This window comes from Marmota monax, unplaced genomic scaffold, assembly GCF_021218885.2.
Source record: "Marmota monax isolate L192 unplaced genomic scaffold, Marmota_monax_Labrador192_F-V1.1 WCK01_AAM20220418_F8-fsc00006, whole genome shotgun sequence".
Classification (NCBI taxonomy): Eukaryota; Metazoa; Chordata; class Mammalia; order Rodentia; family Sciuridae; genus Marmota; species Marmota monax.
The window spans coordinates 24,877,761-24,903,810 of record NW_026693712.1 but is presented as its reverse complement, the minus strand read 5'-3'; the positions used below and the strand labels follow the sequence as shown (position 1 = coordinate 24,903,810).

At 36.1% G+C, this 26,050-nt stretch overlaps 1 protein-coding gene across 2 annotated transcripts in view; it reads right to left on the bottom strand.

The window, feature by feature from the left end:
- Window positions 1-25,665, bottom strand: part of Fbxl17 (F-box and leucine rich repeat protein 17) — a 532,270-nt gene extending 506,605 nt beyond the window's left edge. The window contains exons 1-3 of one of the 2 annotated variants that reach the window (XM_046459970.2): window positions 24,659-25,665; window positions 12,698-12,820; window positions 10,810-10,902 (exon numbers count right to left, since the gene is read on the bottom strand). In XM_046459970.2, coding sequence (XP_046315926.1) covers window positions 10,810-10,902; window positions 12,698-12,820; window positions 24,659-25,627 — 1,185 coding nt within the window. In that variant the 5' untranslated portion in view covers window positions 25,628-25,665. Of the gene's footprint in view, window positions 1-10,644; window positions 10,903-12,697; window positions 12,821-24,658 lie in introns of both variants that reach the window. The other variant, XM_046459969.2, reaches the window with a different exon arrangement.
- Between the last annotated feature and the right edge of the window lie 385 nt (window positions 25,666-26,050).

Genomic DNA, 26,050 nt, shown 5'->3' with positions numbered 1-26,050 from the left:
AAGGTAGAACTTTTTTTTTTTTTTTTTAAATTCTAGGTAACCTAACAAGTTAAAGTGTGCTCAAAATAATACCAACAACATACTTGATAATATACATTTTTGTACCTATCTGTATGTTTTATGTGTAAGCAAAATGAATGACAACAATGATATAAGGACTAGGAAGGAACAGTTAGAAATATGTTGCTATTATAAGGTATTTGTACCCCCCTGAAATAGCACACTGTTATTTGAAAGTTATAAACACATATTGTGACTTCTAGAGTAACCACTTAAATTTTTTTTAAAAAAAGAAATAAAGCTGATCTGGTTAGAAAGGAGAGAAAATGGATTCATATAAAATGCTCAATAAAACCACGAAAGGCAGAGAAAGTATAGAAGACAAAAATAGAAGAAGTAAAGATCAAGGACCACTAATAGAAAATATTTACAGATCCAGTAGATATTGATATAATTATATCAAATCACTTTAAATGTCAAGGGAATAAACATATCAATTGAAAGACAGAGACTGTCAGGATGAACAAAAAAATAGGATCCAACTACAAGTTATAAGAAATCCACTCTAAATGTAAAGAAATATGGAGACTAACAGTAAGTGGATAGCCAGGCACAGTGGCACACACCTGTAATCCCCATGACTGGGGAGTTAAGGCAGGAAAATCACAAGTTTGAAGCCAACATCAACAATGTAGTAAGACCCTATCTCAAAAGAAAAAATTAAAAGGGACTGTGGATGCAGCTCAGTGTTAAATCACCTCTGGGTTCAATCACTGATACCAAAATTTTAAAAAAGAGAGAAATAAAACAAATGGATAAAGAAAGTAATACTATGCTAACACTAACTAAAAGAAGTTATATTAATTTCAAACAAAGCAGACCTCAAAACAAAGAACATTTGCAGACACAAAAGCTAACATTACATAATGATGAAAAAAGGATAAATGCTTCAAAAGGACAGCAATCCTTAGTGTATGTGCAAAAACAACAAATTATCAGAATATGTAAAGCTAAAAATTAAAGAACCACAAGAAGAAACAGATTGATTTACTAATTTATTAATTTATAATAGCTGGAGACTTTTACTATAAAATCCAGCAACCAAAATGTCCTTCAGTAGTTGAATGGATAAACTGTAGTATACACAGATAATGGGATATTACCCAGTGCTAAAAATAAGTGAGCTGTCAAAAGATGGAAGATGTAATCCCAGAAACACTGGAGGCTGAGAAAGAAGAACTGAAAGTTCAAGGTCATCCTCAGCAAATTAGGGAGGTCCTAAGCAACACAGCAAGCCCCTAACTCAAATTACAAAATAAAAAGGATTTCAGAGGTGACTCAGTGGTAAAGCACCCCTGGGTTAAATCCCCAGTACCAAAAAAAGAAGAAAAAAAAAAAGACAAGACATGGAGGATCCTTAAATATGCTCTACTAAGTCAAAGAAACCAATTCGAAAAGACTTTATACTATATAATTCCAACTGGAATCAGACACATTCTGGAACACTTAAAATAATAAAGAAAATAAAAAGATCAGTGATCGCCCAAAGAGTGGAGTGTAGAGTGACATTTTGGGCAGTAAAATATTCTGTATGATATTATAATTGTAGAACTATCTCTTCTTGTATTTGTCCAAAACCCATAATACACAATGCCAAAAATGAACCCTTTTATAAACTATGGACTTTGGGACTGATGATTGTGTCAATGAAGGTTTATTAAATGTAATAAATGGACCATTCTGGTTGGGTATGTTGATAATCAGGAAGGTCGTGCACATGTGGAAGCAGGAAGAATATAGGAAATCTCTACTTCCTCTCAATTTTGCCATGACTCTAAAACTGCTCTTAAAACAAACAAACAAAGAAAAATCTTTAAAAAAGAAGTCCATGAAACAGTCACAAAAATTGTTATCAAATGAAATTTGAATATTTAAATTAATCCCTAAATGACTATACACTAAGAGAGATTTACAAATTGAGAGAAAAGAGAATACTTAAAAGCAATCCTTCAGAAATGTAAAAAAGTAAAGATTCCGATTATTAAATAAACTCTGGGAATAACTATAACAACTTCAGACAGAACAGAGTTCCATGTAAGTTGTCAGTGATAAAAAGGACATAACATAATGAAAAAGGAGACAATACTCCAAGAAGATATAATAACCCTGAACAAGTATGCACCTAATAGGAGTGTCAGAATATATGAAGCAAAAACAGTGACAGATTAAAAGAGATGAATCCATTATGATAATTAGAGATTTTAATGCACTGCAGTTAAAAAAGAAAAAAAGTTGACTTCCAATAACACCAACAATCAACTGGATATGGTGGTCCTCTGTAGACTGTCTCAGTAACATCAGAATACATATTCTTCTCAAACTAACATGGAACATTCACCAAGACAGACTACATTCTGGACCATAAAACACACTTTAACTCTAGTGATTTGAGAAATGCAAATCAAAACTACTCTTAACATTTCATCTCACTCCAGTCACAATGGCAATTACCAAGAATATAAGCAATATTAAGTGTTGGTGAGGATGTGAGGAAAAGGGTACACTCATACATTTCTGGTGGGACTGCAAATTGGTGCAACCACTATGGAAAGCAGTATGGAGATTCATCAATGTTTAGAGTAGTTCAATTCACAATAACTAAACTATGGAACCAAAATACATGCCCTTCAACAGATGAATGGATAAAGAAATGTGGTACATATACATAATGGAATATTACTCAGTCATAAAGGCCAAATGCTTTCTCTGATAAGCAGATGCTGATTCACAATGTGGGGAGGGGGAATGAAGGAATTTTGGATTGGGCAGAGGGGAGTGAGAGGAGGAGAAGGGATGTAGGGATAGAAAGGACAGTGGAATAAAACAGACATTATTACCGTATATACATGTATGATTAAACTACCTGTGTGACTCTGCACAAAGTTCTGCCAGAGGAAGGAGATGAACGTTGTGCTCCATTTGTGTACAATGTGTCAAAATGCATTCTACTATCATGTATAACCAATTAGAACAAGTTAAAAAAAATTAAAAATTTTAAAAACACACCTTAATAAAATAACAGAAATCATGCAATATCTGCTCTCAGAACACACCACAATTAAAAATTAATAACAGAAAAATCATTGGAAAATCCAAAAACATTCAGAAATTAAACAACACACTTCTAAATAACACAAGGGTCAAAGTAGCCTCCAAAGAAATTCTTAAAAAATATTCAACTAAATTAACATGAAAGTACATGTCAAAATTTATGGAATGAAGCAAAAGCAGCATTTATAGAAAAATTTAGTTGCTACTGTAAATGGAATTATTTGAATTCCATTTCTTTGGGGGTTTTCATTGTTGTGGGCAAAAATACAACTGACTTTTCTGTCATGGCACGCTACTGAAAATGTTTATTAATTCAAAATAGTTATTTTGTGGATTCTTTGTTTTCTATATATAAAAGTATGCCATCTGCAAATAAGAGAGAGTTTTACTTCTTCTGTTCCAACTTGAAAGCATTTTACTTCTTTTTTATTGTCAAATTACTCTGGTTTGAACTCACAGAAGAATGCAGAACAAAAAATTTGCATTCTCTTTTTCTTGTTCTTAAGTTTTCCATTTTTCACCACTAAGTGTATCAGCTAGTTTATCACATATGGCTTTTATTTATTATGTTGAAGAAATATCACTCTATTCCTAGTTCATTATGAAAGGGTGCTGATTTCTTTAAATGATTCTTTAACAACAACTGTTTATTCTTTTTCTTCTGTGTTGTTATCATGATATATTACATCAATTGATTTTTGTATCTTGAACAAATCTTACACTCCTGGGATAAACTATACTTGGTCATGATATATAATCCTTTTAATATGCCGGTGAATTCAGTTTGCCAAAACTTGGCTGAAAGTTTTTGCATATTTATTAAAGATATTGGTCTGCGGTTCTATTTATTCATTTCGATGTCTTCATGTGGCTTCAGAAGCAGGGTAATGCTGGCCTCACAGAATGAATTGGAAGAATTTGAGAAGGACTGGTGTTAATCTATTGGTGTAAATCTACTTAGATTTTCTAATTCTTGAATCTGTTTCTATAGTTTATTTCTAGAAAAATGTCTATTTCATCTATACTGTTGGTGTAGTTTTCTCACAGAATCCTTTTTATTTCTGTAAAGTCAGTACCAATCCCACTCTCATGTATGACTTATTAATTTTCAAGGTTTTTTTCCATTGTCAAAATCTATTCAAAGTTAGTCCATTTTCTTGATCTTTTCAAATGATCTAATTTTGTTTTCCTTCATTTTCTTTGTAGTTTTCTGTTCTCTATTCTGTTTATCCTTACACTGCTCATTATTTCCTTCCTTCTACTAGTTTTGGGTTTGCTTGTTCTATGTTCTCAGGTTCCCTCAGATGTACACTTAGGTTACCAATTTGAGATTTTACTTTTTATTATACGCTTTTATAGCTATAAGGTATTCTCTGAATGATGCTTTTGCTGAATCCAATGAATTCTAGTATGTAGTGTTTTCATTTTCACTCATTTCAAATATTTTCTAATTTCATCCATTATTTTTTCTATGACCCATTGGTTGTATAATAGTTTTAATTCTATATGTTTGTGTCCTAGTATTCTTTCAGTTATTATTTTCCATATTAATTCTATTATGGTCAGAGAAAATACTTTGTATATGTTCCATTCTTTTTAAATTTATGAAAACATGTTCTTGAAAATGTTCCATGTATTCTTCAACTGTTGAGTGAAGTATACTATACATGTCTGTTAGATGTAATTTGGTTTATGCTATCATTCATGTTTTGTATTTCTTTGTTGATATATCAATTATTGAGTTATAGAAGTCTCCAACTATCAAAGTAGATTTTTCCCTTCAAGTCTTTCAATTTTTTTTTTACATATATTTAGAGATTCTCTTGAATCTCTAAACAATCACATTTAACTATTCATCTTCCTAAAGGATTATAAATGTTCTCAACATCTATCACTCTCATTGTCTCTTGTAAACTTTCTGGACTTACAATATATCTTGTAAGATAAAACTGCCATTCCAGCTGTATTTTGGTTACTATTTGTATGGAACAAACTTTTTCCATCTTGTATATTCAACCCCTATGTGGTTAACTCTACCAGTGATTTTTTTTCTTCACATAACTTTCAGTTACTATCTAGCATCTTTTTATTTCAGCCTAAAGTATACTCATTTGGCATTTCATTTTTTGGAACTGGAGATTGAACCCAAAGATTCTTACCACTGAGCTATATCCCCAGTCCTTTTCCTTTGGAGATAGTCCTGATAAATTGCATAGGGCCTTGCAAGTTGCTAAAGCTGGCCTTGAACTTACAATCCTTCTGCCTCATTCACCTGAGTCACTGGAATTACAGGCATGAGTCACCTGGGAACTCTCTTTTATCATTTCCTTTAGCATTCCTTACAGGGCAGTTCTACTTTAAAAAAAAAATTTTTTTTTTTTTGGTGGTTGTTGTTGTTGGGGGAACCTGGGGATTGTATCCAGGGTTGCTTTACACCAGTCCTTTTATTTTTTGAGATGGGGTCTGACTAAATTGTGGAGGCTAGCCTTGAAGTTGCAAGTCCCTACCTTACCCTCACAAGTCACTGCAATTACAGGCATATGCCACCCAAAAATCTTTACCTAATAAATTCAATGTCTAGGCTTCCTTAAGGATGGGTTCTGCCAATTAGTGGGACCATATTCTATTTCTCTGCATGCCTTGTGACTCTTTTTTTTTTAAACTAGGTATCAATATTATAATGTAGAAACTTGGGTAATCAGATTCTTCCCACTTCCCCCAGGGTTTGATTTTTAAGTTATTGATAGTCCTTTATTTTATTTACTTATATGCTGAGAATTGAACCCAGTTCCTCACACATGCCAGGCAAGTGTGCTACTTGCAGCCACTGAGCCCCAGCTCCAGCACCCTGATGTCTTTTATTATTCAAGGATTAACTTATGTTAAGCCAGTGTTTTGAAAGAGATTTCCTTGAATACCAACAAAACAAACTAGAACAAACTTTGCCCAGTTTTTGCAGAGTGGTTAGGTGCCTATTTACAGTTCTTCCTTGACCTTTACTTTTTGTTTATACTAAACCTAGAAAGCAGCCAGTAATGAAAGTTTATGGTCATCTTATGTTTTCCTGAGCATGTGTCTTGGACCTGGGCATGCATTTATGTGGCTTTTTTGTTTTGCAGAGGAAGAGATAGAACCCAGGGCCTCCTGAATTCTAGGCAAGCATACTACTACTGAACAACACCCGAAGTCCGAAGTCCCTGCACGTGGCTTTTTAAATTCCCCTGTATACAATGGTATTCTGACTACCTTAATCCTCTCAAAAAAGGAACTTCTCAGGCCTTAGGAAGTCTACTGTATGTCTCACCATAATTTTTCACACAAAGTAAATGAAAGTTTTTCCATTGGCCACATGTCTTTAGTCAATATCCACTGTTTTTCCTCCCCAAAAGAGTTCTAAATCAAGTGAAACAGAACTATGAGCACCTGTAACAACCCTTTGAGTAGCTCTCTTATAGGTTAGAACAAGAAAACAATAATTTACAAATAAGGTCCATTTTATTACTTCTGGCACCAGGGACATTGCAAATGCAGACTATCTTCATGCCTGTTGTCAAGGTAGGAAGAAGGAAGGGTTCAGAAAAGTAAAAGTCACAATGCATTCCTTCCACTTTTTAGTTGCCCTTTTCATGGTTTAGTTTTCCCCTGGTTACTATAAACCTTTTACTGTTTTCCAAAGTTCTGGCAAAGTTGGATCTGATAATTCTCACTTGTTTTTCAATGTTTTTATGGAGGGACAGGGTTTTAGAGCTTCCTACTCCAATATTTTGCTGACATCACTTTAAATATTTGGTTTGAAAGATTAAAAAAACCTCACAGTATCATCAGATTAAAATTTACCAATGCAACACTTATTATCTTTACACCATTTTCAGCCTACAGAGACTCATTTCCAAAAATGCTGAGTTCCATTAAATTAGATTCAGGTGTGACAGACACATAAAATAGTAACTTAACAAATATAATTTATTGCATTTATTTAATGCTTTGCTATTGCTATCATTTGCTAGCTGGCAAATACTAAGTGATAAGAAAATATTAGGAAAACTAAAACAGCCTATTATTCTTAAATGCTTCTTCTCCTCTGTCCTAGATACATGATTATAGTTTTTGTTTTGTTGTTGTCACTACTGTTGGCCACACTGGGTATTGAACAAATGGGTGCTAAGTTATATCCTCAGCCCTTTTTATTTTTGAGATATGGTTTCACTAAGTTGTCCAGGCTGGCCTTGAATTTATAATCCTCCTGTTTCAACCTCTCAAATGATGGGATTACAAGCATGTGCCACCATGAGCTGTTGATCATAGTTTTGTTTTTTGTTTTTTGTTTTTTTTTCTTGCAGAGGGGGAGCAGTACCAGGGATTGAACTCTGTGAACTCGGGGGCACCAACAACTGAGCTACATCCCCAGCCCTATTTTATATTCTTTTTTTTTTAATATATATTTTTTTTTTTTAGTTGTAGTAATACTTTTATTTTATTTATTGTATGTGGTGCTGAGGATTGAACCCAGGGCCTTGCACGTGCTAGGCGAGCACTCTATCACTGAGCCACAACCCCAGCCCCCTATTTTGTATTCTTTAATTTAGAGATAGGGTCTTACTGACTTGCTTAGCACCTCGCTATGGCTGAGGCTGGCTCTGAACTCCTGCCTCAGCATCCCATTACAGGCATGCACTACCACACCCGGCTTTGATTATAATTTTATAAGATGTACATATACGTTCCACTGGTAAAAACTGTTCCACTAGTAAAATTATTTGGGTAAAATTATATTTTATGGAAATATAAATACCAACATTACAAAGTGCTATTTCACAAATAAAATAGTTTAGTCAAAAATGGTCTTTTAGGTGCTTCACCATAAGTTTGACAAACATTAGTAAACAGAATCCAACACTTAAAATATTAAATTCTAGATCTCTAAGAAATTGATTTTCAGTCAAAGAATTCAAAAAGCACACACATTTGATATTTGCTAAAGTCAATCAAAATTATATCATTTGGGGCTGGGGACGTGGCTCAAGTGGTAGCGCGCTCGCCTGGTATGCGTGCGGCCCGGGTTCGATCCTCAGCACCACATACAAACAAAGATGTTGTGTCTGCCGAAAACTAAAAAATAAATATTAAAATTCTCTCTCTCTCTCTCTCACTCTCTCTTTAAAAATAAATAAATAAATAAAAATTATATCATTTATGAAAAAACTATATTTTAGAGACATTATCGATAAAATATATACATATCCCCTTAAAATATTTGTCAGTTTGTACTGAAAAAACAGGAAAAAATTTTAGCTATAGAACCAACAATTCAGTGAATTGCTAAGTTACTGAGTTCAAGAGAAATCATTAACACAATAAAATTCATCAATTAAGAATAGCCCCATCCAGGCTTTTGCAACTTTACTTATATATCTTGAAAACTGTAAGTTGACTCAAAACATAATATGCTCCTAAGCAGGGTTTATCAAAATATCACTGAGTCATAAAATTAATTTAGTGAGTGGGTCAAGGCCAGCACTTATTTAACATAGTAACACAGAATAGATAATATTAATGTGCATTGCATATATGTGTTTTTTCATAAAACTATATTTCTATTTGATATTTTATTTATATATATATATACATATATATATATATATATATATATATATATATATATATATATATATACCATTATTTATTATACCCATAACACTATTCCATCAGAGGAAAAGAATCTAAATTAACCCTGCTACAGGAGAGTCTTAAGGACAGGAAAATATTACTCTCTATGCTACAATGAGATTGCTATGTAAATACTAAAGAACAGAATTAGCTTAAGGAGAAAAATTTGTACTGTTTTACTATTTCTATCAGAAATATAATTTATATATACCTAATTCAGAAACCAGGAAAATCTAAAGCAAACCTCTAAACAGGTTAACAAGCTCAAAAACACCTTATATTCTAGGGAGGAGTTACATAATTAGTTTCACAGTAGTAAAATTCATAATACTTAAGCAGCACACTAAAGTTTTACTTCTTAAAGTAGCTATCATTCTATTTCAACCATAACTGTGATCTTATTGGTTTTCACAAATAATACTAGGAACACCCTCAGTAGTCTGCTAAACTAATCCCTATTTGTAAAATTTCATGAGATTTAAATACAGTTGAATTCAGTTCTTAATTCACAGAACTTTTAAAAATGTTTCAGGGTGAAATATAAATTGTTGAGAATTTCTATCAAGCAAATAAAATCATGCTACCTTCATGTATATGTCTCCATAAAACATTAATTTTTTAATACATTTTAAGAACTTCATGAAATGCTAGTGAATCGTCCTGTATATAGCAGAATCAATGATGAAAAATATTACAACAAGCAAAATTGTTATTGCACAATTTGTTTTTGCAATGACATAGGCTTCCTTATAAATTGATAATATACTTAATATGTAACCTGACACACTCAGTAGTTACCAATTAGGATAAATCTTCCCAAATTTCTTTTAATATTAAGCATTCAGTTAATTCGTCCGTAATGTTTAAATTTAAGGATCTTCATTTGTGAAATGAACAATCCACTCTGATCCATGAAATTCTAAATGTCATTTCCAAAGGAAGCATATTAAAAAAAGTATATGTAAAGCTAATTTTAACTCAATTATTCGGTGATATTCAGATGATTACCATTTGTCTTCATTTTATGCTCTTCTATTTAGACTTCCATACTTAAATAAATCATGTATGTATGTATCTAGTAATATAAGAGAGAAATTAAGATTATTAAGATTATTTTTTTAGCCCTGTACGGTGGCACATGCCTGTAACCTCAGTGGCTCAAGAGGCTGAGGTAGGAGGATCACAATTTCAAAGCCAACCTCAGCAAAATCAAGGTGCTAAGCAACTCAGTAAGACCGTGTAGATAAATAAAATACAAAATAGGACTGGGGGTGTGGCTCAGTGGTTGAGGTGCCCCTGAGTTCAATCCCGTATACCCCTCCCCAAAAAAGCAGATTTTTTTTCAAAACCTTCTCTGACCCATGCAGGCACGCTGATCCACTTCCGCAATCTCATCAATTTGGAAGTCTAAGGCAGGAGGATCACAAGTTTGGGTCTATTCTAGGCAACTTAGCAAGACTCTGTCTCAAAATAAAAAGGGCTGGGATATACCTCAATGGTAAAGAGTCTCTGGGTTTAATCCTGGGATTGTGGGGTAGGAGGGACACAGGGGTGCAACTTTTGCTGACCCAATCTGCATACTGTTACTTAAAGCAAATTAAAGTTAAAAAAAAAAAAAAAAAACCATAAATTAATAGAATGGCTGGTCACAGAAGCTCAGGCACTCACTAAACACATAACAAAGTTAATTTACTTATTGTAACTATGGCACTCTAATTTACTAACAAATAAAAATTCACTGGTATATAAAAAAGATGACTCATTTCATTCTCTGGGCATTCTTTTAAATACAACAACCTTTTAAAGTGTTGCTGCAAAACATTTTTAATTAATGAGTAAAATCATTCTACAAATGCTAAAATTTACCTGTTTGAGTCCTTCATCAGTAAGTTTGTCCTGATTGCCTACATGTACTTTCTGAAGTAAAGGACAGTGAGAGGCAACTGCAATAATAGAGGTGTCAGAAAGCTGTTTACACCTGTAGGCTGTATACCTAAGAAGTCCAGGACATTTGAATGCTAGAACACATACGCCAGTATCAGACATGCTGCGACAGTCAGAAATGTTGATTTCAATTATATTCTGACTTCTTGATGCAATTTTTTCCAATAATTCATCAGTGACCTATAAGAGAAAAAAAGGAAATAAATTCAAACTTTTGCTAAAAGTAGAAAGTTCCTTTCTTTCATTTAATTTCCCACAATAAATTATCTAGATTATAGCAAAAAAAAAAAAAAACCCACAATCAAAAGAAAATCCTTAATGTTAAACAGTAAGAATTGAGGTGCCCCTGAGTGGCATAATAAAAAAAAAATTGTTGTCTCCAGTTTCTGGCACAGAGCTGCCGAAACCTTTGGAATTTCTTGAATGATAGTATCTTTTATTATGAAACAAGCCCCTTTAACCACACCTGAGTTTATAATAAATAATGAAGTGACTCAGAATGGGGCCCCTAGGGCTGGGATTGTGGCTCAGTGGTAGAGCACTTGCCTAGCACTCCTGAGACACTGGGTTCAGTCCTCAGCATCACATAAAAATGAATAAATAAAATGAAGGTATTGTGTCCATCTACAACTAAAAATATGTTTTTTAAAAAGGTGGGGGGGAGAGGGGCATGGCTAGAGATATAGCTCAGTTGGTAGAGTGCTTGCTTTGCATGCATAAGGTTCAATCCCCAGCACCACCCAAAAAAAAAAAAAAAAAAAAATTGTGCCCCTAGATCCTTGAGATGATGGAAACGTTCAGTCCTACCCCCAGCATCCATCCTCCAGGGATGGCCTGGAGAATCTGCTATAAAAACTCTTTTAATAAGGAAATTCAAATAGTCTCCAATAGTGAACACATTGAAGTGCTGGGAGGATGGTATACTCCATACCTTGTCCTACACATCTTTTACATTTGGCTGGTCCTGAGTTGATATAAATATATTAAACAGCTGGGCAATGGGGAAGGTTAGAAAAATCAATCAAAATGTAAGTTTTAAAAAGTTATCTTAGCCCATTTTACTTCCATTTCCTCATTCATAATACAGGGGAAATACAAGTATCTCCTCATGGAATTACTGAGATAAATAAATGAATTGTATACATAAAAGCCCTCAGCCAGGCTTGATGGCACACCCCTGTAATCACTGCTACTTGGAGAGACTAAGACAAATTTGAGGTCAGCAGGGGCAATTTAGCAAGATTCTTGTTTCAAAATAAAAATAAAAAAGGACTGAGGAGGTAGCTAAGTGTCAGAGTACTTGCCTAGCATGCATAAGACCCTATTTTTGGTCCCAAATGAAAAAAAGAAAAAGAAAGAGCTTTCAGAATAGTACATGATACAAAGGCAGTCTATAAAAATGTTTGCTATTCTTTTCTACTATTAAAATAATATTTGTGATATAACTTCACACAAAAAAGGAAAAGTTTGCTAATGTTAAAAAGGTAATGAAAAAATGAAGAAGAATAAGAAGATTAAAAAGCAACAGAAGCTGAGGGTGGTGACACACACCTATTCTCCCAGATACTTGGAAGCCTGAGGCATGAGGATTCCAAATTTGAGGTCAGCCTAGACAACTGAGAGAGACCCTGTCTCAAAATAAAATTTTTGCAAAGAACTGGGACATTGCTCAGTGACAGAATGCTTGCCCAGCATGTGTGAGGCCCTGGGTTCAATCCCGAGTACTGAAAAAAATAAATAAATAAAAAATAGGCAACCCAAAATGGCCAATCTACATCAAAAGCAATCTTGTTCATCATGAGAACATAGCTTTAACTTGAATTAAAAGAAAAATTAAGAAAGCACAAAATTTTAGGTTACAGTCATTAAATGATCCTGAAAAACAACATGGAAGAGATTTTTGAAGAAGAATAAAGATTTTTTAAAGTGGGTGGGTCAGATCATTTCTTAAGTTTCTTAAAATTAGATTACATACCTGCTGACGACTACTAAGATCCAGTTGCTTCCAAAACTGGAAATCTAAACAAAGATCACGCCAGTACTTGCAAACCAGTGATGCAGAAAGGCAACGTTCATCCAGGGACAAATTGGAAAATATCTGTGAATAAAAAAGGAACAATATATGTACTAAACATTTTCAAGGCTTAAAAAAAGACCTTTATTAAGTTAGAAAAAAATAGCTTAAATGTTTAAAACAGAAAACCATCTTTAATACCAGTGGCCATTATTGGAAAAGTCATTGTTAAAGATTGCCCTAGTGAGGAAGTATGTACATAAACTGTTATCTTCTGCGTAAGGGCAAAAGAGAACAGGGGGATACTAGCATATATGTACCAAGATATGCATGATTCTGTGTTTGCTTATTGTCTTTTGGAAAGATAAACCATAAACTAATAAAAAAAAACGCTTATTTTTAGAGAAAAAGGGAAGATATATGAAAATAAGATTGCTTAGAAGTTTTCTAGTTTGACCTTGAAACTACATAAATTTTTAATATATGAAAAGAAAAACAAAAGCAAATCATAAACACACACACACACACACACACACACACACACACTACTTCTATGTTATCTCACTGGGTATATGGAAAGTCAACACTAACCTAATCCTAAGAGAAATATATACATCATATATGAGACACACTACAAAATACCTGATCAGGACTCCTCAAAAACTTCCAGGTCATGAGAAGTTTTTATCTGAGAAACTAAATAGTTCAAAGATTAAGGAAAAATAACAACTAAAGCAGTCCTGAATTGGATCCTGGGACAGAAAAGGACATCAATGGAAAAACTGATAAAATCCAAATAAAGACAAGTTTAATAGTCATATAGCAGTGCTGGTTTCATAGTTTTGGCAATTGTATAGAAGTAATGTAAGATAAAAAAAAGTTAGGGGAAATAAACTGGGTAAGGAGTACAGGGGAACTCTCTGTACACTTTTTTATATTTATACTCTTTTTATAAATCTAAAATTACTCCATATCAAACATGATGTTATTCACCCAATATACAAAATAAAACAAAATTATCCTAAAATTAAAAAACTACTTTAAACAAATTTTTTAAATTACAATTACAGTTACTGTTACAGTCAGTCAGGGTTAGAACCAATACAGATTTATGAAAATCAAGAGTTATATGGCTGGGCAGGGTGGTGCATATCTGTAATCCCTGCTACTTGGGAAGCCAAGATACGAAGATCTCAAGTTTGAAGTCAGCTGAAGCAACTTAGCAAGACCCTGCCTTCAAATTGAAAATAAAAAGGACTGGCCATAGACTGCTCCTGGGTGCAATCCCCAGGACTGAACACAAAAACCAAAAAAAAGTGTATCAACTGTGTGGATGGAGAAACACTCAATAGAACCAACTATGACAAGATATATCTGGACAATCAGATAAAACTGAATGAACATAAAGTAGATATTAGATGATGTAAAAAAAAATTACTTTTCACTTTTTAGATTGTAGTTATATTAAAATGGCTATATTCTCTTTAAAAAGCTATTATAACTTTAGATACTTTAGTGTTTATGGCTGAAATGATATACCCAGAATATGCTTTTAGATTCTTTATTGAAAACAAAAAATGTTGGCAAAACATAAAACAAAAAAGAAGTTAAACTGGGTAAAGAACAACTGGGGATCCAACATACCATTCTTTGCTTTGGTTTATATATGAAAATTTCCACAATATTAAGTAAAAATTTTAAAGAGAACATAGACTCTTAATATATTGCCTTATATTAGTAGATGGGGAAAGCCATGATCCAAACCTATCTATATAACCTTGGGTAAATTATCTAACCTCTCTGTGCCTCAATTTTCTTTTTTAAATATTTTTTAGTTATATATGGACACAATATCTCTATTTTGTTTATTTTTGTAGTGCTAAGGATCAAACCCAGTCCCTAACATGTGCGAGGGAAGTGCTCTGCCACTGAGCCATCACCCTTATCTTTCAGATAGGAAAAATAAGGCATTTACAGAGTAGGGTTATTGTGAAATTAAAGAGTATGGATAAAATTTCTGGAAAAGTGTCTGGAACAACATATGTAATAAATAATTTCATAACCATGGCCTACATGACTTACCTCTGTACAATCAAAAGTTGTACACAGCTAAGCTAGAATATCTATTATGTTTAAATCTTGATTAAGCCTTGGAAAAACAAAGGCCTTCTCTTCATAAGTATTTTCTCCCAAAATGATCTAGTGAGATGTAGAGAATATATTTAAGAATCACCTAATGAATGTGCCTCCAACACCAACAAAAATGGAATAAGACTACAAGAAAATCTTACCTGTACTACTCTGAAGTAAAACTTCTGGACTACAACATATTAAAAACTACTACCTCAGGATTCTAAAAAGTTAATAATAGATAGAATGCAGAGGGAAGCAAAAATATGAGGAATGACCAATCAGAGGAATAAGCTTCCCGAGTTTGTTTTGTTTTTTCCTTTTATTCCCTAATGCATGTAGCCCATGTGTAGAACTATACTACAGGCATATCCAACAAAATTCAGAAAACACCATCTTTCTAGACCAGGAGAATGATGCCTCTGCAAGACAAAAAGTAAGAAGAGTCTGCCTTTTGTATTGTTTCCCTTTTCTCTCTACTGGTCACATATCCCAAATGTTTCCTCATTAACAGAGTGCAATGTGGCTGCTGTGAAGGAACCTTAAACCTTAAAGGTAAAGCTATATTTCTGGACAAGTGAACTAAGAAAGGGAACTCTGTGATCGAAAGAGTATACAAGGATTCATTACTTTTTTCTTACCACCTTGAAAGCAGCCTCAGTGATGCAAAACTACAAAGCAGCCTAGGTGGCTGTATCTGAGAGAAACTTCATTTCCCTAGTCTTAAGTTTTACTGGAACATAGCCCTGCACACTCATTTTTGCATAGCTGAATGCCCCAAAAAAACTATTTACAAAAATTGGCAGATTTGGCACCTCAGGGCTATACTTTGTGACCCCTTCTTTATAACATGTGCACTTAGAGTTATAAATTCCTTTTAACCACCACTTTAGTTTGCATCTCATAAATGTTAATGTTTTTCACTTTCATACAGTTCAAAATATTTTCTAAGTTTCTTTGTGAAATCTTCCTTGATGAGTGTTTTTTTGTTTGTTTGTTTTTAGTACTTGGGATGAACCTCTAGGTACTTTTTCACTGAGCTACATCCTTAGCCCTGTTCATTTTTTATTTTGAGACAGGATCTTGCTAAAATACTGAGGCTGATCTCAAACTTGCAACCCTCCTGCCTCAGCCCAAGTCACTGAGATTATAGGAATGCATGAATGGGTTATTCAAAAGTGTGAGAGGATATCAGTGAAAACAACAGAAGAGGGAATTCCAAAAACCTGTTCCTTCACAGAAAAAAAAAAAAAGAATAAATTTTCAAAAACTGTCAAGATCGATTAAAAAATTTAGGAGCTAATGAAAGGTTTACACCTGAACTGCCACGTTACAACTTCACAATGTCCAGTTTAAAATACATATAAAATATAAAATGTATAACAAAATGTATTATAGTTGTATGTACGTACATACATTCATATTTGTACATATATACAAATTCATGTGTGTGTGTGTGTGTGTGTATACATTTATACATGAGAAACATTCAAAGAACAAGAAAGCATGACCCATCCACATGAAAAAAAGAAATTAACAGAAACTACCCAGGAGGAAGCCCAGATATTGGACTTCTGAGACAAAGTTAAATAAACAATTAAGATATGCTCAAAGAGCTAAAGGAAACCATGTGCAAAGAACTAAAGGAGGGCTGGGAATGCAGTTCAGTGGTACAGCTCTTTTCTTGTATGCAACCCCCAACAATGCAAATAAAGAAAGAAAGAAAACCATGAGAACCAAATAGAGATGTCTCATTAAATAGAAAATACTTTAAACAGTAGAAATTATGAAAATAAATCCAATAAAAATTCTGGAATTGAATCATACAATAACTAAAAATGTGTTACAGGGATTCAACAGAAGATTAAAACAGTCATTAGTGTTATATAAATGCGCCAAAGATGACCTTGTGTATTACCCCTAGGTTATTTATTCACTGCAGACTGAGACTCAAAAGCCCACTTGTGCTAAACTCAAATTTTTACATGTATAATCATCTTCAAAAAAAGCCCAAAAGGCAAAATTTTACTCATTTAGAGCCTGCCTGCTTGGCACAGCCTATGAACCCTCACCTGACTACTGCTACCTATTAAGACAGTTTTAAGGACTAGAGGACCTCACTGGTAATAAGTTTAAAAAAGAATTAAGACCAATCCATCTTAAATTCTTCTAAAAATTAAGATGACAGAATGCTTCCTAACATTCTATAAGGTCAGCATTATCCTGACACCAAAGCCACACCAAAAAAATCACAAGAAACTATAGACCAATATCCTTTATGAACGTAGATGCAAAAATCTTCAGTAAAACATTAGCAAACTAAATCCCTACAACAGAGTAAAAGAAGAACTATATATACCATGGTTGAGGGTGATCCATGGGTAGGGAAAAAATAATCCATGTAACACACCATATTAACAAAATGAAAGTTTTAAAAAACAAGAACAAAAAAAATTGATCACTTCAACTAGTACAGGACAAAGCCTTCAACAAAATACAATACCCTTTCTTGATTCAAACACAGCAAAATCCAGACATAAAAGATCACTTCCTCAACCTGAAAAATATGATCTACACTAACATCATACTTAATGGTAAAAGACTAAAAGTTTTTACTCTGATATCAGGAACAAGACAAAGATGTATGCTATCACTATGCAACATTGTACTGGAAAGTCTCAATAATGCTATTAAGTAAGCAAAGACAAGAAACAAAAGGTACTTAGATTGAAAAGTAAGAATTAGAACGTTCTCTATTTCACATACGTCATCATCTTATATATGGAAAATCCTAAAGAAGAATAAATACAAAAATAAATTTTAGAGCTATTAGGTATTTTTATACAATAACAATGGAAAATCTGACAGTAAAGTTAAGAAAGCACTTCTATTTATGAAAAAAATAAAAATCTATTTATAGCTTCCATTTCTTTAGAGAGACTTCCCATTTGTTGGATCAATGTCACCATGTTCTCATAATTTTTTGAATAATGTTTCCTCATTCTTTTAACATGTTTATAGTAGGCATTTGAACTCTTTAAATCTGGGCCCACTCAGAGTCAGTTTCCATTAGCTGCTTTTTCCCCCCTCAGTATGATCACATGTTTCTGTCTTTCCACATATCTAAAAATTTTTTGTTAAAAATTAGAAATTTTTTTTTGATAGCAGCTCAATTCACAATAGTTAAACCATGGAGCCAACCTAGGTGTTCTTCAATAGATGAATGGATATATATACAATGAAACATTACCCAGCTTTGAAGAATGAAATTATGGCATTTGCTAGTAAATGGATGGAGCTGGAAAATATCATGCTAAGCAAAATAAGTCAATCCCAAAAAACCAAAGGCCAAATGTTTTCTCTAATATGCAGACACTAATTCACAATGGATTGGGGAAGGCACTTGAGAAGAATAGAGTTATCTTAGATTAGGTAGAGGAAGTAAAGGGAAGGGAGGGGCGGAGAGGGGAGGAGATGTGGGGATAGGAAGGATAGTAGAATGAAATGGACATTATTACTTTATGTATATACATGACTACATGATCAATATGATTCTGCAATATGTACACTGAGAAAAATGAGAAATTATATCCCATCTATGTATGATATATCAAAGTGCATAAATGCATTCTACTGTCATGTATAACTAATTAAGACAAATAATTAATTTTAAAAAATTAAGACATTTTTGCCCAGGCACAGTGACACATGCCTATAATCCCAGCGGCTCAGGAGGCTAAAGCAAGAGACTGAGGGTTCAAAGCCAGCAAGGCCCTGTGTCAAAAAATAAAAAGGTCTAAGGATGTGTTCAGTGGTTAAATACTCCTGGGTTCAATCTCAGGCACCAAAAAAAAATTGACATTTTAAATATTGTAGTATTTGTAAAATATTGTTTTTCTGAGCCCTTCTATTTTAAACCTGCCTGGCCTTACACTATGGAATCTATGTTATCTGTTCGTGTTTTCTTATTTTTTAGCCTGGCTTCCTAAAGAAGTCATATGTCTGAATTGCTTGATTTTCCACTCATTATATGGCAAAGGTGTGCTCCAGTATCTCCAGCCTGCTCTTCTGTGTGTGGGTTACAGAAAAGGCATATTCAAGATTTGACACCCCGCCTTTTTTTTTTTTGGTACTAGGGATTGAATCCAGGACCACTTTACCACTGAGTTACATCCCCAGCCCTCTTTATTATTTTTATTTTGAACAAGGTCTCACAAGTTACCAAGGCTAGGCTCAAACTTGCAATCCACTTGGCCATTTCTTATATTGCCTTGACCCTTGCTTTCTGTTAAGACACCTCAGTCCTTACCCACCATGTACACCATGGGCGTTTTTATAATAAACCAGGATGCATAAAGAGATTATAATCTTCATGGTCCTCTCATTTCCAAGGTCTGTTTGTTTAATTTACAGCTAGACTCCCACTTATCCCAACATGCACCACAATCTCAGACTAGCATATGTATAATTTTTCCTTATTTTCCTAACAAGTACACCACTTTCAGTTGGCAAATACAGGTTACGATTTATTGTCCCAAACCTAGTCAGACCTTTGGCAGCAAAGCTACTAGTATTCCAAACTATAGTTCGTGCCAAAAGTGTGAAGGCAGGAGGTCACAGTAGGGATACCATGCAAGAATGCTGTAGACTTCCACTGTCTTGCCAGAAGCTTTAACAGCTTCTGTTTTCCTAAGAATGCATGACTCCCCATTTTTTGTCTACTTTTAGTGGACTTCTAAAATCTGAAAAGCTTTGAGCAATTTTTCCAGTATTATGTTTTTAATGGCAAGGATTCACTAAGCCCTTCATCAGCCATAGCTCCAATTCCTACTCTTAAGAATATTTTTATGCTCATCCTCCTCGTGTTACAGATAAGAGAAGATTTCTGCAGGTAAGATCCTTTATTTAAGGTTAAAGGATTATATGGCCTTAAAGGGCTAATTTTTCCCTTAACAAATAACATGTGGGGAATAGTCATTGAAACTTAGCAGCTCCTTGCTTGAAAACTGTCTGATTTGCGTATTTTGAATATTGTCTTTTGTAAAAGTAAGGATGACTGTTATAACTCACACATCAATGACTAAATCCACATGGATTTACATAAGAAAAGGAATTTAATACATAATTGATAAGTATAAAATATGTAGCCAAAGATACCAAACTTTTTAAAACTCGATTACGCTAAGTGAAATAAATCAGTATTTTCCTTCCTTTAGCCTCTTTTCTTTCCCTATCAGTCACATAACTTAGAACCCCAAAGTTGACAACGCATTCAAGATTACCTCGTCAGTAACTCATTTTAAGGCACCCAAACTGACAAAAATCTTAAATGAGAAGTAAACAAATCTCATTTTTTGGTAGCCTGATTAACTTGATCAAGAACACTTGACATCCTTCAGCAAAAAAAAAAAAAAAAAAAAAGCTTGTAAACCTGACTTGATAAAGACTGAATTTTAGCACTAAAACCATCTCATCTGTTTGAAAGGTAATCTGGTAACTGGACCCTTAAATAAGGCATTCATGAAATGGTATATATAACTTAATTCTTCCTTCCTGTTCACTAGTAATGTACACTCATAAAGGTTTAAATAAATATTACTCTTCTTCTTTGACTCTCATTTCCATGTGCTTTCATCCCTGTTTTCACATCTAGAAAAAACTGATCAGGTACATATGCTTTCCTTCAATGCATATTTCTCTCATAGAACTCTGCCTTGACCACTATAGTCTCCTGTCAGTAATAAATCCACAAAAATTTATTATCTATTGGCACTATCAGAGGTGAATGCATTGAGATTGTTTCTTATTGTGGTTTATATATTTTGGGTCTCCCATTTAGTTGACTAACAGCAAAATAATCTATACATAAACCACACAGCATCTAATATTTAAATGCCAATTTCAAGATACCCAATGGCTCAGATTGTAACTATGTAAAGAAAATTGTTGTAATAGTGGTTCTACCATATAAAAATCTAATAGTGATTTTAGTAGACTGAGTTGCTTAAAGTTATGAAGCCAACAAGTAGCAAAGACTGAAGATAGCCTATTTGATCCAAAACAACCAGAAACCAAAGATCAATTTTAACAGGTTTAAGTACTTTAAGAAAAATGCTCTCTGACTTTTGATGAGCCATTCTCTGCTTCCCACATTTCTTATATTTAAAGACCACAACTCAACCCTATAGACCCAATTATAAAATTAGCCAATGAATCAGTAATTTAAAGTTGTCTGGTATAATCCCCCCACAACTTTGGAATCCCTTTCATAAATTCCTGAGAGAGTATTTAGGCCCTTGGAAAGAATATGTTGAAAACATCTCTACACCTGGAATCTAGTCCAGGGTCTGCCATTCACTAAAATGTCTTGGAGTAAGCTATTTCACTTCTCTGTGGCTGTTTCTTCATCCATTGAAGGGGGGGTGGGGGGGGGAGAGTAACAAGATGATCTCAAAAATCTCTTCCTATTCTGAAGTTGCATAATTATGATTTCCAGTAAGGCTTACAATTTCCAGGAAAGTTTCATTCCATTTTATGACAGCGCTCATTGTTAGACTTTCTAAAATTCCAAGTACAAACTCCAATTCTGAAAGTCCATTTCTTGAAATGCACCCTAGAAGAATATGACCACATGTGTGTAGAAAACACATATAAGCATTTTCTTAATTGCAAAAAAATTGGAAACATCCGTTCACAGAGAAATATGGTATAATACTATGTGACACGAAGCAGCAGTTAAAAAGAATGAAGGAAACTACGTGTTAACGTTAATAAAAAATGAAAGTTACAGAATATGTACATTTTGATGCCACTTACAAAAAGAAAGCTATGAAGGTTTACATAGCACTTTCTGCAATAATAGAACAGTTCTATCTGCACAGTCCAGTACAGTAGCTACTAACCACATGACTTACAAATTTCTGAAATGTGGCTATTATAACTAAGAAACTAAATTTAAAATCTTATTTAACTACTTAAAATTTAAATACATGTAGCTAGCAACTAATGTACTGAACCATGCAGGATTACAAAACAACTTAAATTGTTCACTATGCTTAGTTACCTCTGCTGAGGAAACTAAACAGGAACACAGGGGTGAAACAAAGCAAATTAGGCTTTACCTGAATTATTTGAATACTTTAAAGCAAAGAATATTACTTATATAAAAATGAAATGCCTTATTGATCTTAAGCCAAAATCAGCCTATGAAACAACAGAGTTTAATTTTTCTCTTTCTATTCATATTTTTAAAATGGGCAAGTATGTGATAACTTTCCCCCCAAAAAAAATCCCTAAATTCTTCCCCTGCTCCTCATTTTTAAACAACTATCATAATTTGCTAATACAAAAGATGAAGAAATGCAATTATAAAAGCTACAGACCTATTATCAGGGGAGTAGGACATACTTTGTAATAACATTTTCGAATGCAGATGATGGATCTCAATGCAATGACCCTTCAAATGCTGGGGGGTGGGGAGGAACTGTCAAAGCTCCACAAGTCTTGTCTCCTCCAAATCAAAAAGCCTCCAGCCCTTATCAAAAGTAGAGTCAAACCTTTTCACCATCACAAGGCCATCCTGTGGCTCAAACAACAGTAACTCAAGTCAAACGTGAATATTCCTTAGAACCTTCTTTAGTGGTGTGGCATATTCACCAGAAGTTTCAGGCCAGGCTCTGAACACCTGATTATTTATTCATTCATTGATATTTACTGAGTGCTACTAGAACAATGAAAAAGAGATGCATGCACAGAGTCTCTGCACTCAAGAGTTCTACTTGAGTTGGCTGAAAAATCTCTCTATTTCAATTCACCTCAGAGAGTCTAACTCACTTCCTGCTGGATACCCTTAGGACCGTGAAAATCAGAGACTCTTTATTCAAGCTTCAACACAAATAATGGAAATCTACATAATGTGTCCAAATACTCCAACACAACAAACAAGTCCATGGGTAATTCCTAAATGTCCTTTAAATGGTTTTCAACAATCCAGAACAAAAAGATGAAAAAGAACAATGTAGCAGATAGAATAAATTTTTCTATAAGGGTTGCTCATTATTACAAGACCGAATCCTTCCTAGATTTTTTTCTTATTATTAAAATGTTCTTTACTTCATGAAATGATGTTTTAGGTAGAAAGAGGAAAATACCTGATTTTTCTTCTGGTTTGTTTTTAAAGTCTTACTTGCCAAATAAGAAGACAGTAATGAAACTTTAATACCAAATACTTGTTGATATTTTATTTGTCCCTGTCATGGAATGATTTAAAGGACTTGAGAAAGTTCCCTCTATCCTAAAACACACCCTATGCCTACACAGAGTAAGCAAATAATCCTACAAAAAAAATTACCTCCTTAATAGTTAAAATCATCATATTTTGGCACAAGGAAAAGTAAACTTTCCCTCTCTTTTGCTGTATTATTCACAAGATTATTAATGTCCCAGTAAAACATATCCAAATACACAGGATTATAAATATGCAAACAGTCTAATCAAAGAAAGTATACTGGTGACAGTAACAATTTTAATTCATGAGTTACTTCAGTAACAAAAATAGTAGAACTCTTATCAAGGTTATTTTTGGCTAGTCTTAAATATCATCCACATTGAAAATGGAGACTTTATATTTATTAAGCTCCAGAAAGAAAAGATTTGGGACCAAGAGAGAAAACAAAGAAAAAATTAAAAATTAGTTTGTAACAGCTTAATACAAACTATCACATAACTAATGTTTGTCACTGGCAGTGACAAAACTGCAAAATTTACTTAGTAATTGAAAGACACACAAAATTCCCATAGGGCACTCAATCCTCCACTCACCCACTCTACCAGCCCCCACCCCACAACAATAATCTGTCCTTACCTTCTGGTAATCTGTACGTTTTTGTGTAAGGATTGAAGTTTAGGAAGATAATATAACATAAACAAAACAAAAGGGGTTAGTAAGGCATAAATTCCCTAGTTCAAGACTCAGATCTCCCTTTATGTATGTGACCTTGTACAATCACTTCAAGCCCCAATTAACTATTTTTTATAGTTATAAGATAGACAGAATGCCTTTATTCTACTTATTTTTATGTGGTGCTAAGGATCGAACTCAGGACCTCACATGTGCTAGGCAAGCACTCTGCCACTGAGCTGAGCCCCAGCCCCCCAATTAACTATTATTAGCTCCACCGGAGCAAAGACCAATTCTGCCTGATTCATTACTGTAAGCTTTCTGACCCAAGCATTGAAAAAACTCAGTTTTTTTCTTGTACAAAATGAGGATTAACAGCATTTGTCTCACAGCATAAATTGGAGGAATAAATTATATATACATATGCGTGTGTGTGTATGTATGTGTGTGTATAGCTGACAGTAGTAATGCCCAATAATATTGACATTAACTAGCAACTATTAGACCTGAAAATGCCGTTTGAAGATTTTCAAATACAAACATGTGAAGCCTTTAACCAAACATAAATTGCTCGTGATTAAAATAAATCTTTTTCCCAGAAAATGTACTACTAGTTTCTAAAGCAGTGGGCTGAGGACTCTAATAACAGATGAACCAGGAATTGCGGGTAACAGACCTAAGCTATTAAAGGCATTCAGCAGACTCCTAAGTTCTACTTCAAAATCCAGGCCATAAGCATTGGCCCTACCGGCTTCCCAGTCTCCCCTTCGGACGTCCCCCGGCTGTCAGGGAACCCCCTCCTCTGAGCACAGGGGGAGGAGAGAGAAAACCTAGGAGGCGGGGGCCTGAGTTGGGGGAAAGTGAGCATCCCTGCGCCTCTCGCCCAGACCCACCTTAAGCAGGATGGACGGCGGCAGCTGGTTGATGTCTGGGGTTTCGGGGGGCGGCTCCCTGTGACAGTCGCAGGGGTTTTCTGGGGGCTCCTGACAATCCGCGTCGCCGCATTCATGCTGCTGCTGAGCGGACGAGGGGGCGGTACCCCCAGCTCGGACAGCGTCCCCGCCGGCCTCGATGGGGGCACTTTCGGAAGTGGGAGAGGAGGGCGGGGGACAGAGCGGTTGCGGGGGCTGCTCCTGGCAGTAGCCGGCGTCGGGGGGCCGCGGCGGCGAGGCGCCTCCTCCCGCAGGCCCTCCCCCGCCGCCGCCGCCGCCACCGCAGCCACCGCCGCCGCAGCGGGGCTGCTTGCAGGGGGTACAGGCGGGGACCCCGGCCCCCTTCCGTTTGCACACCATTTCGGGGGGCGTGGGGGGCTCAGCCGGTGTCGGACCCCGGAAGAGCTGCACGGCGGCGGGCGGCCCCAGGAAGCGCACGGGCCCCACGCTGGCCAGGAAGAGGCTCCGGCCCTGCTGCTCCCAGGCGGCGGCCGCGGCCAGCCCCAGCTCTTTGCAGCAGGAGGCGGGAGACGAAGCCGAGGCGGCGGCGGCGGCAGCAGCGGCAGCCGAGGACAGCAGGAAGCGGCGGGCAGCAGCGGCGCAGTCCTCGGCGGCCAGGGCCGCGTAGCGCCGTGCCAGGTGCTGAGAGGAGGCGGCGGCGTAGGCCCCGTCCCGTGGCGGCGAGAGCGGCGGCTCCTCCTCTGGGCCGGCGGGGGCGGGCGCGCCGGGGCTGTGCACGATGAAGCAGAGCATGCAGGGCCCTCGGAAGAAGCAGTCCCGGCTCCGGGGCGCCGCCGGCTGTGGGGGCGCCTTGGCCGGTGTCCGGCGAGGCAGCCTGAGGAGAGGGCGCCGCCGGCGACACCAGCTGCAACAGCGAGGCCTCTTCTGGCTCGGGCGGTTACGCGGCTCCTTCGAGAGAAGGTGGCCCATATAGAAGGCCCCGAGGAGGGGGACGGGGACGGGGACGGGGAGGGAGGGCGGCCCAGAGAGGCGGGCTCCCAGCAGCGGGGCAGCCTGCTCGCTGGCTGGGCCTCCGGCCCGCAGCGGGGTCGCCCGCCCGGCGCACACACGGGCACACACGCGACGGTGGGGTGGGCGTCAGCTGCGGGCGGCCCGGGTGCCCGAGGAGGGCTACATGCTTTGCCCCGGGAAGCCGGGAGAACGATGGGCGCGAGCTTTAGGGACCCGAGTGAGCGAGCGAGTCTGCCTGCTATGCAACCAGTCCGCACCCGGCCAGCCGGCTCAGTCAGTCAGCGCCGCAGCAGGGGCAAAGCCAAGTCCCGCTCGGACCATTTTAACTGCGGCTCCGCCGGCGGCGCGCGCGCCCGCGACACAGCTCAGAACCGCAGGAGC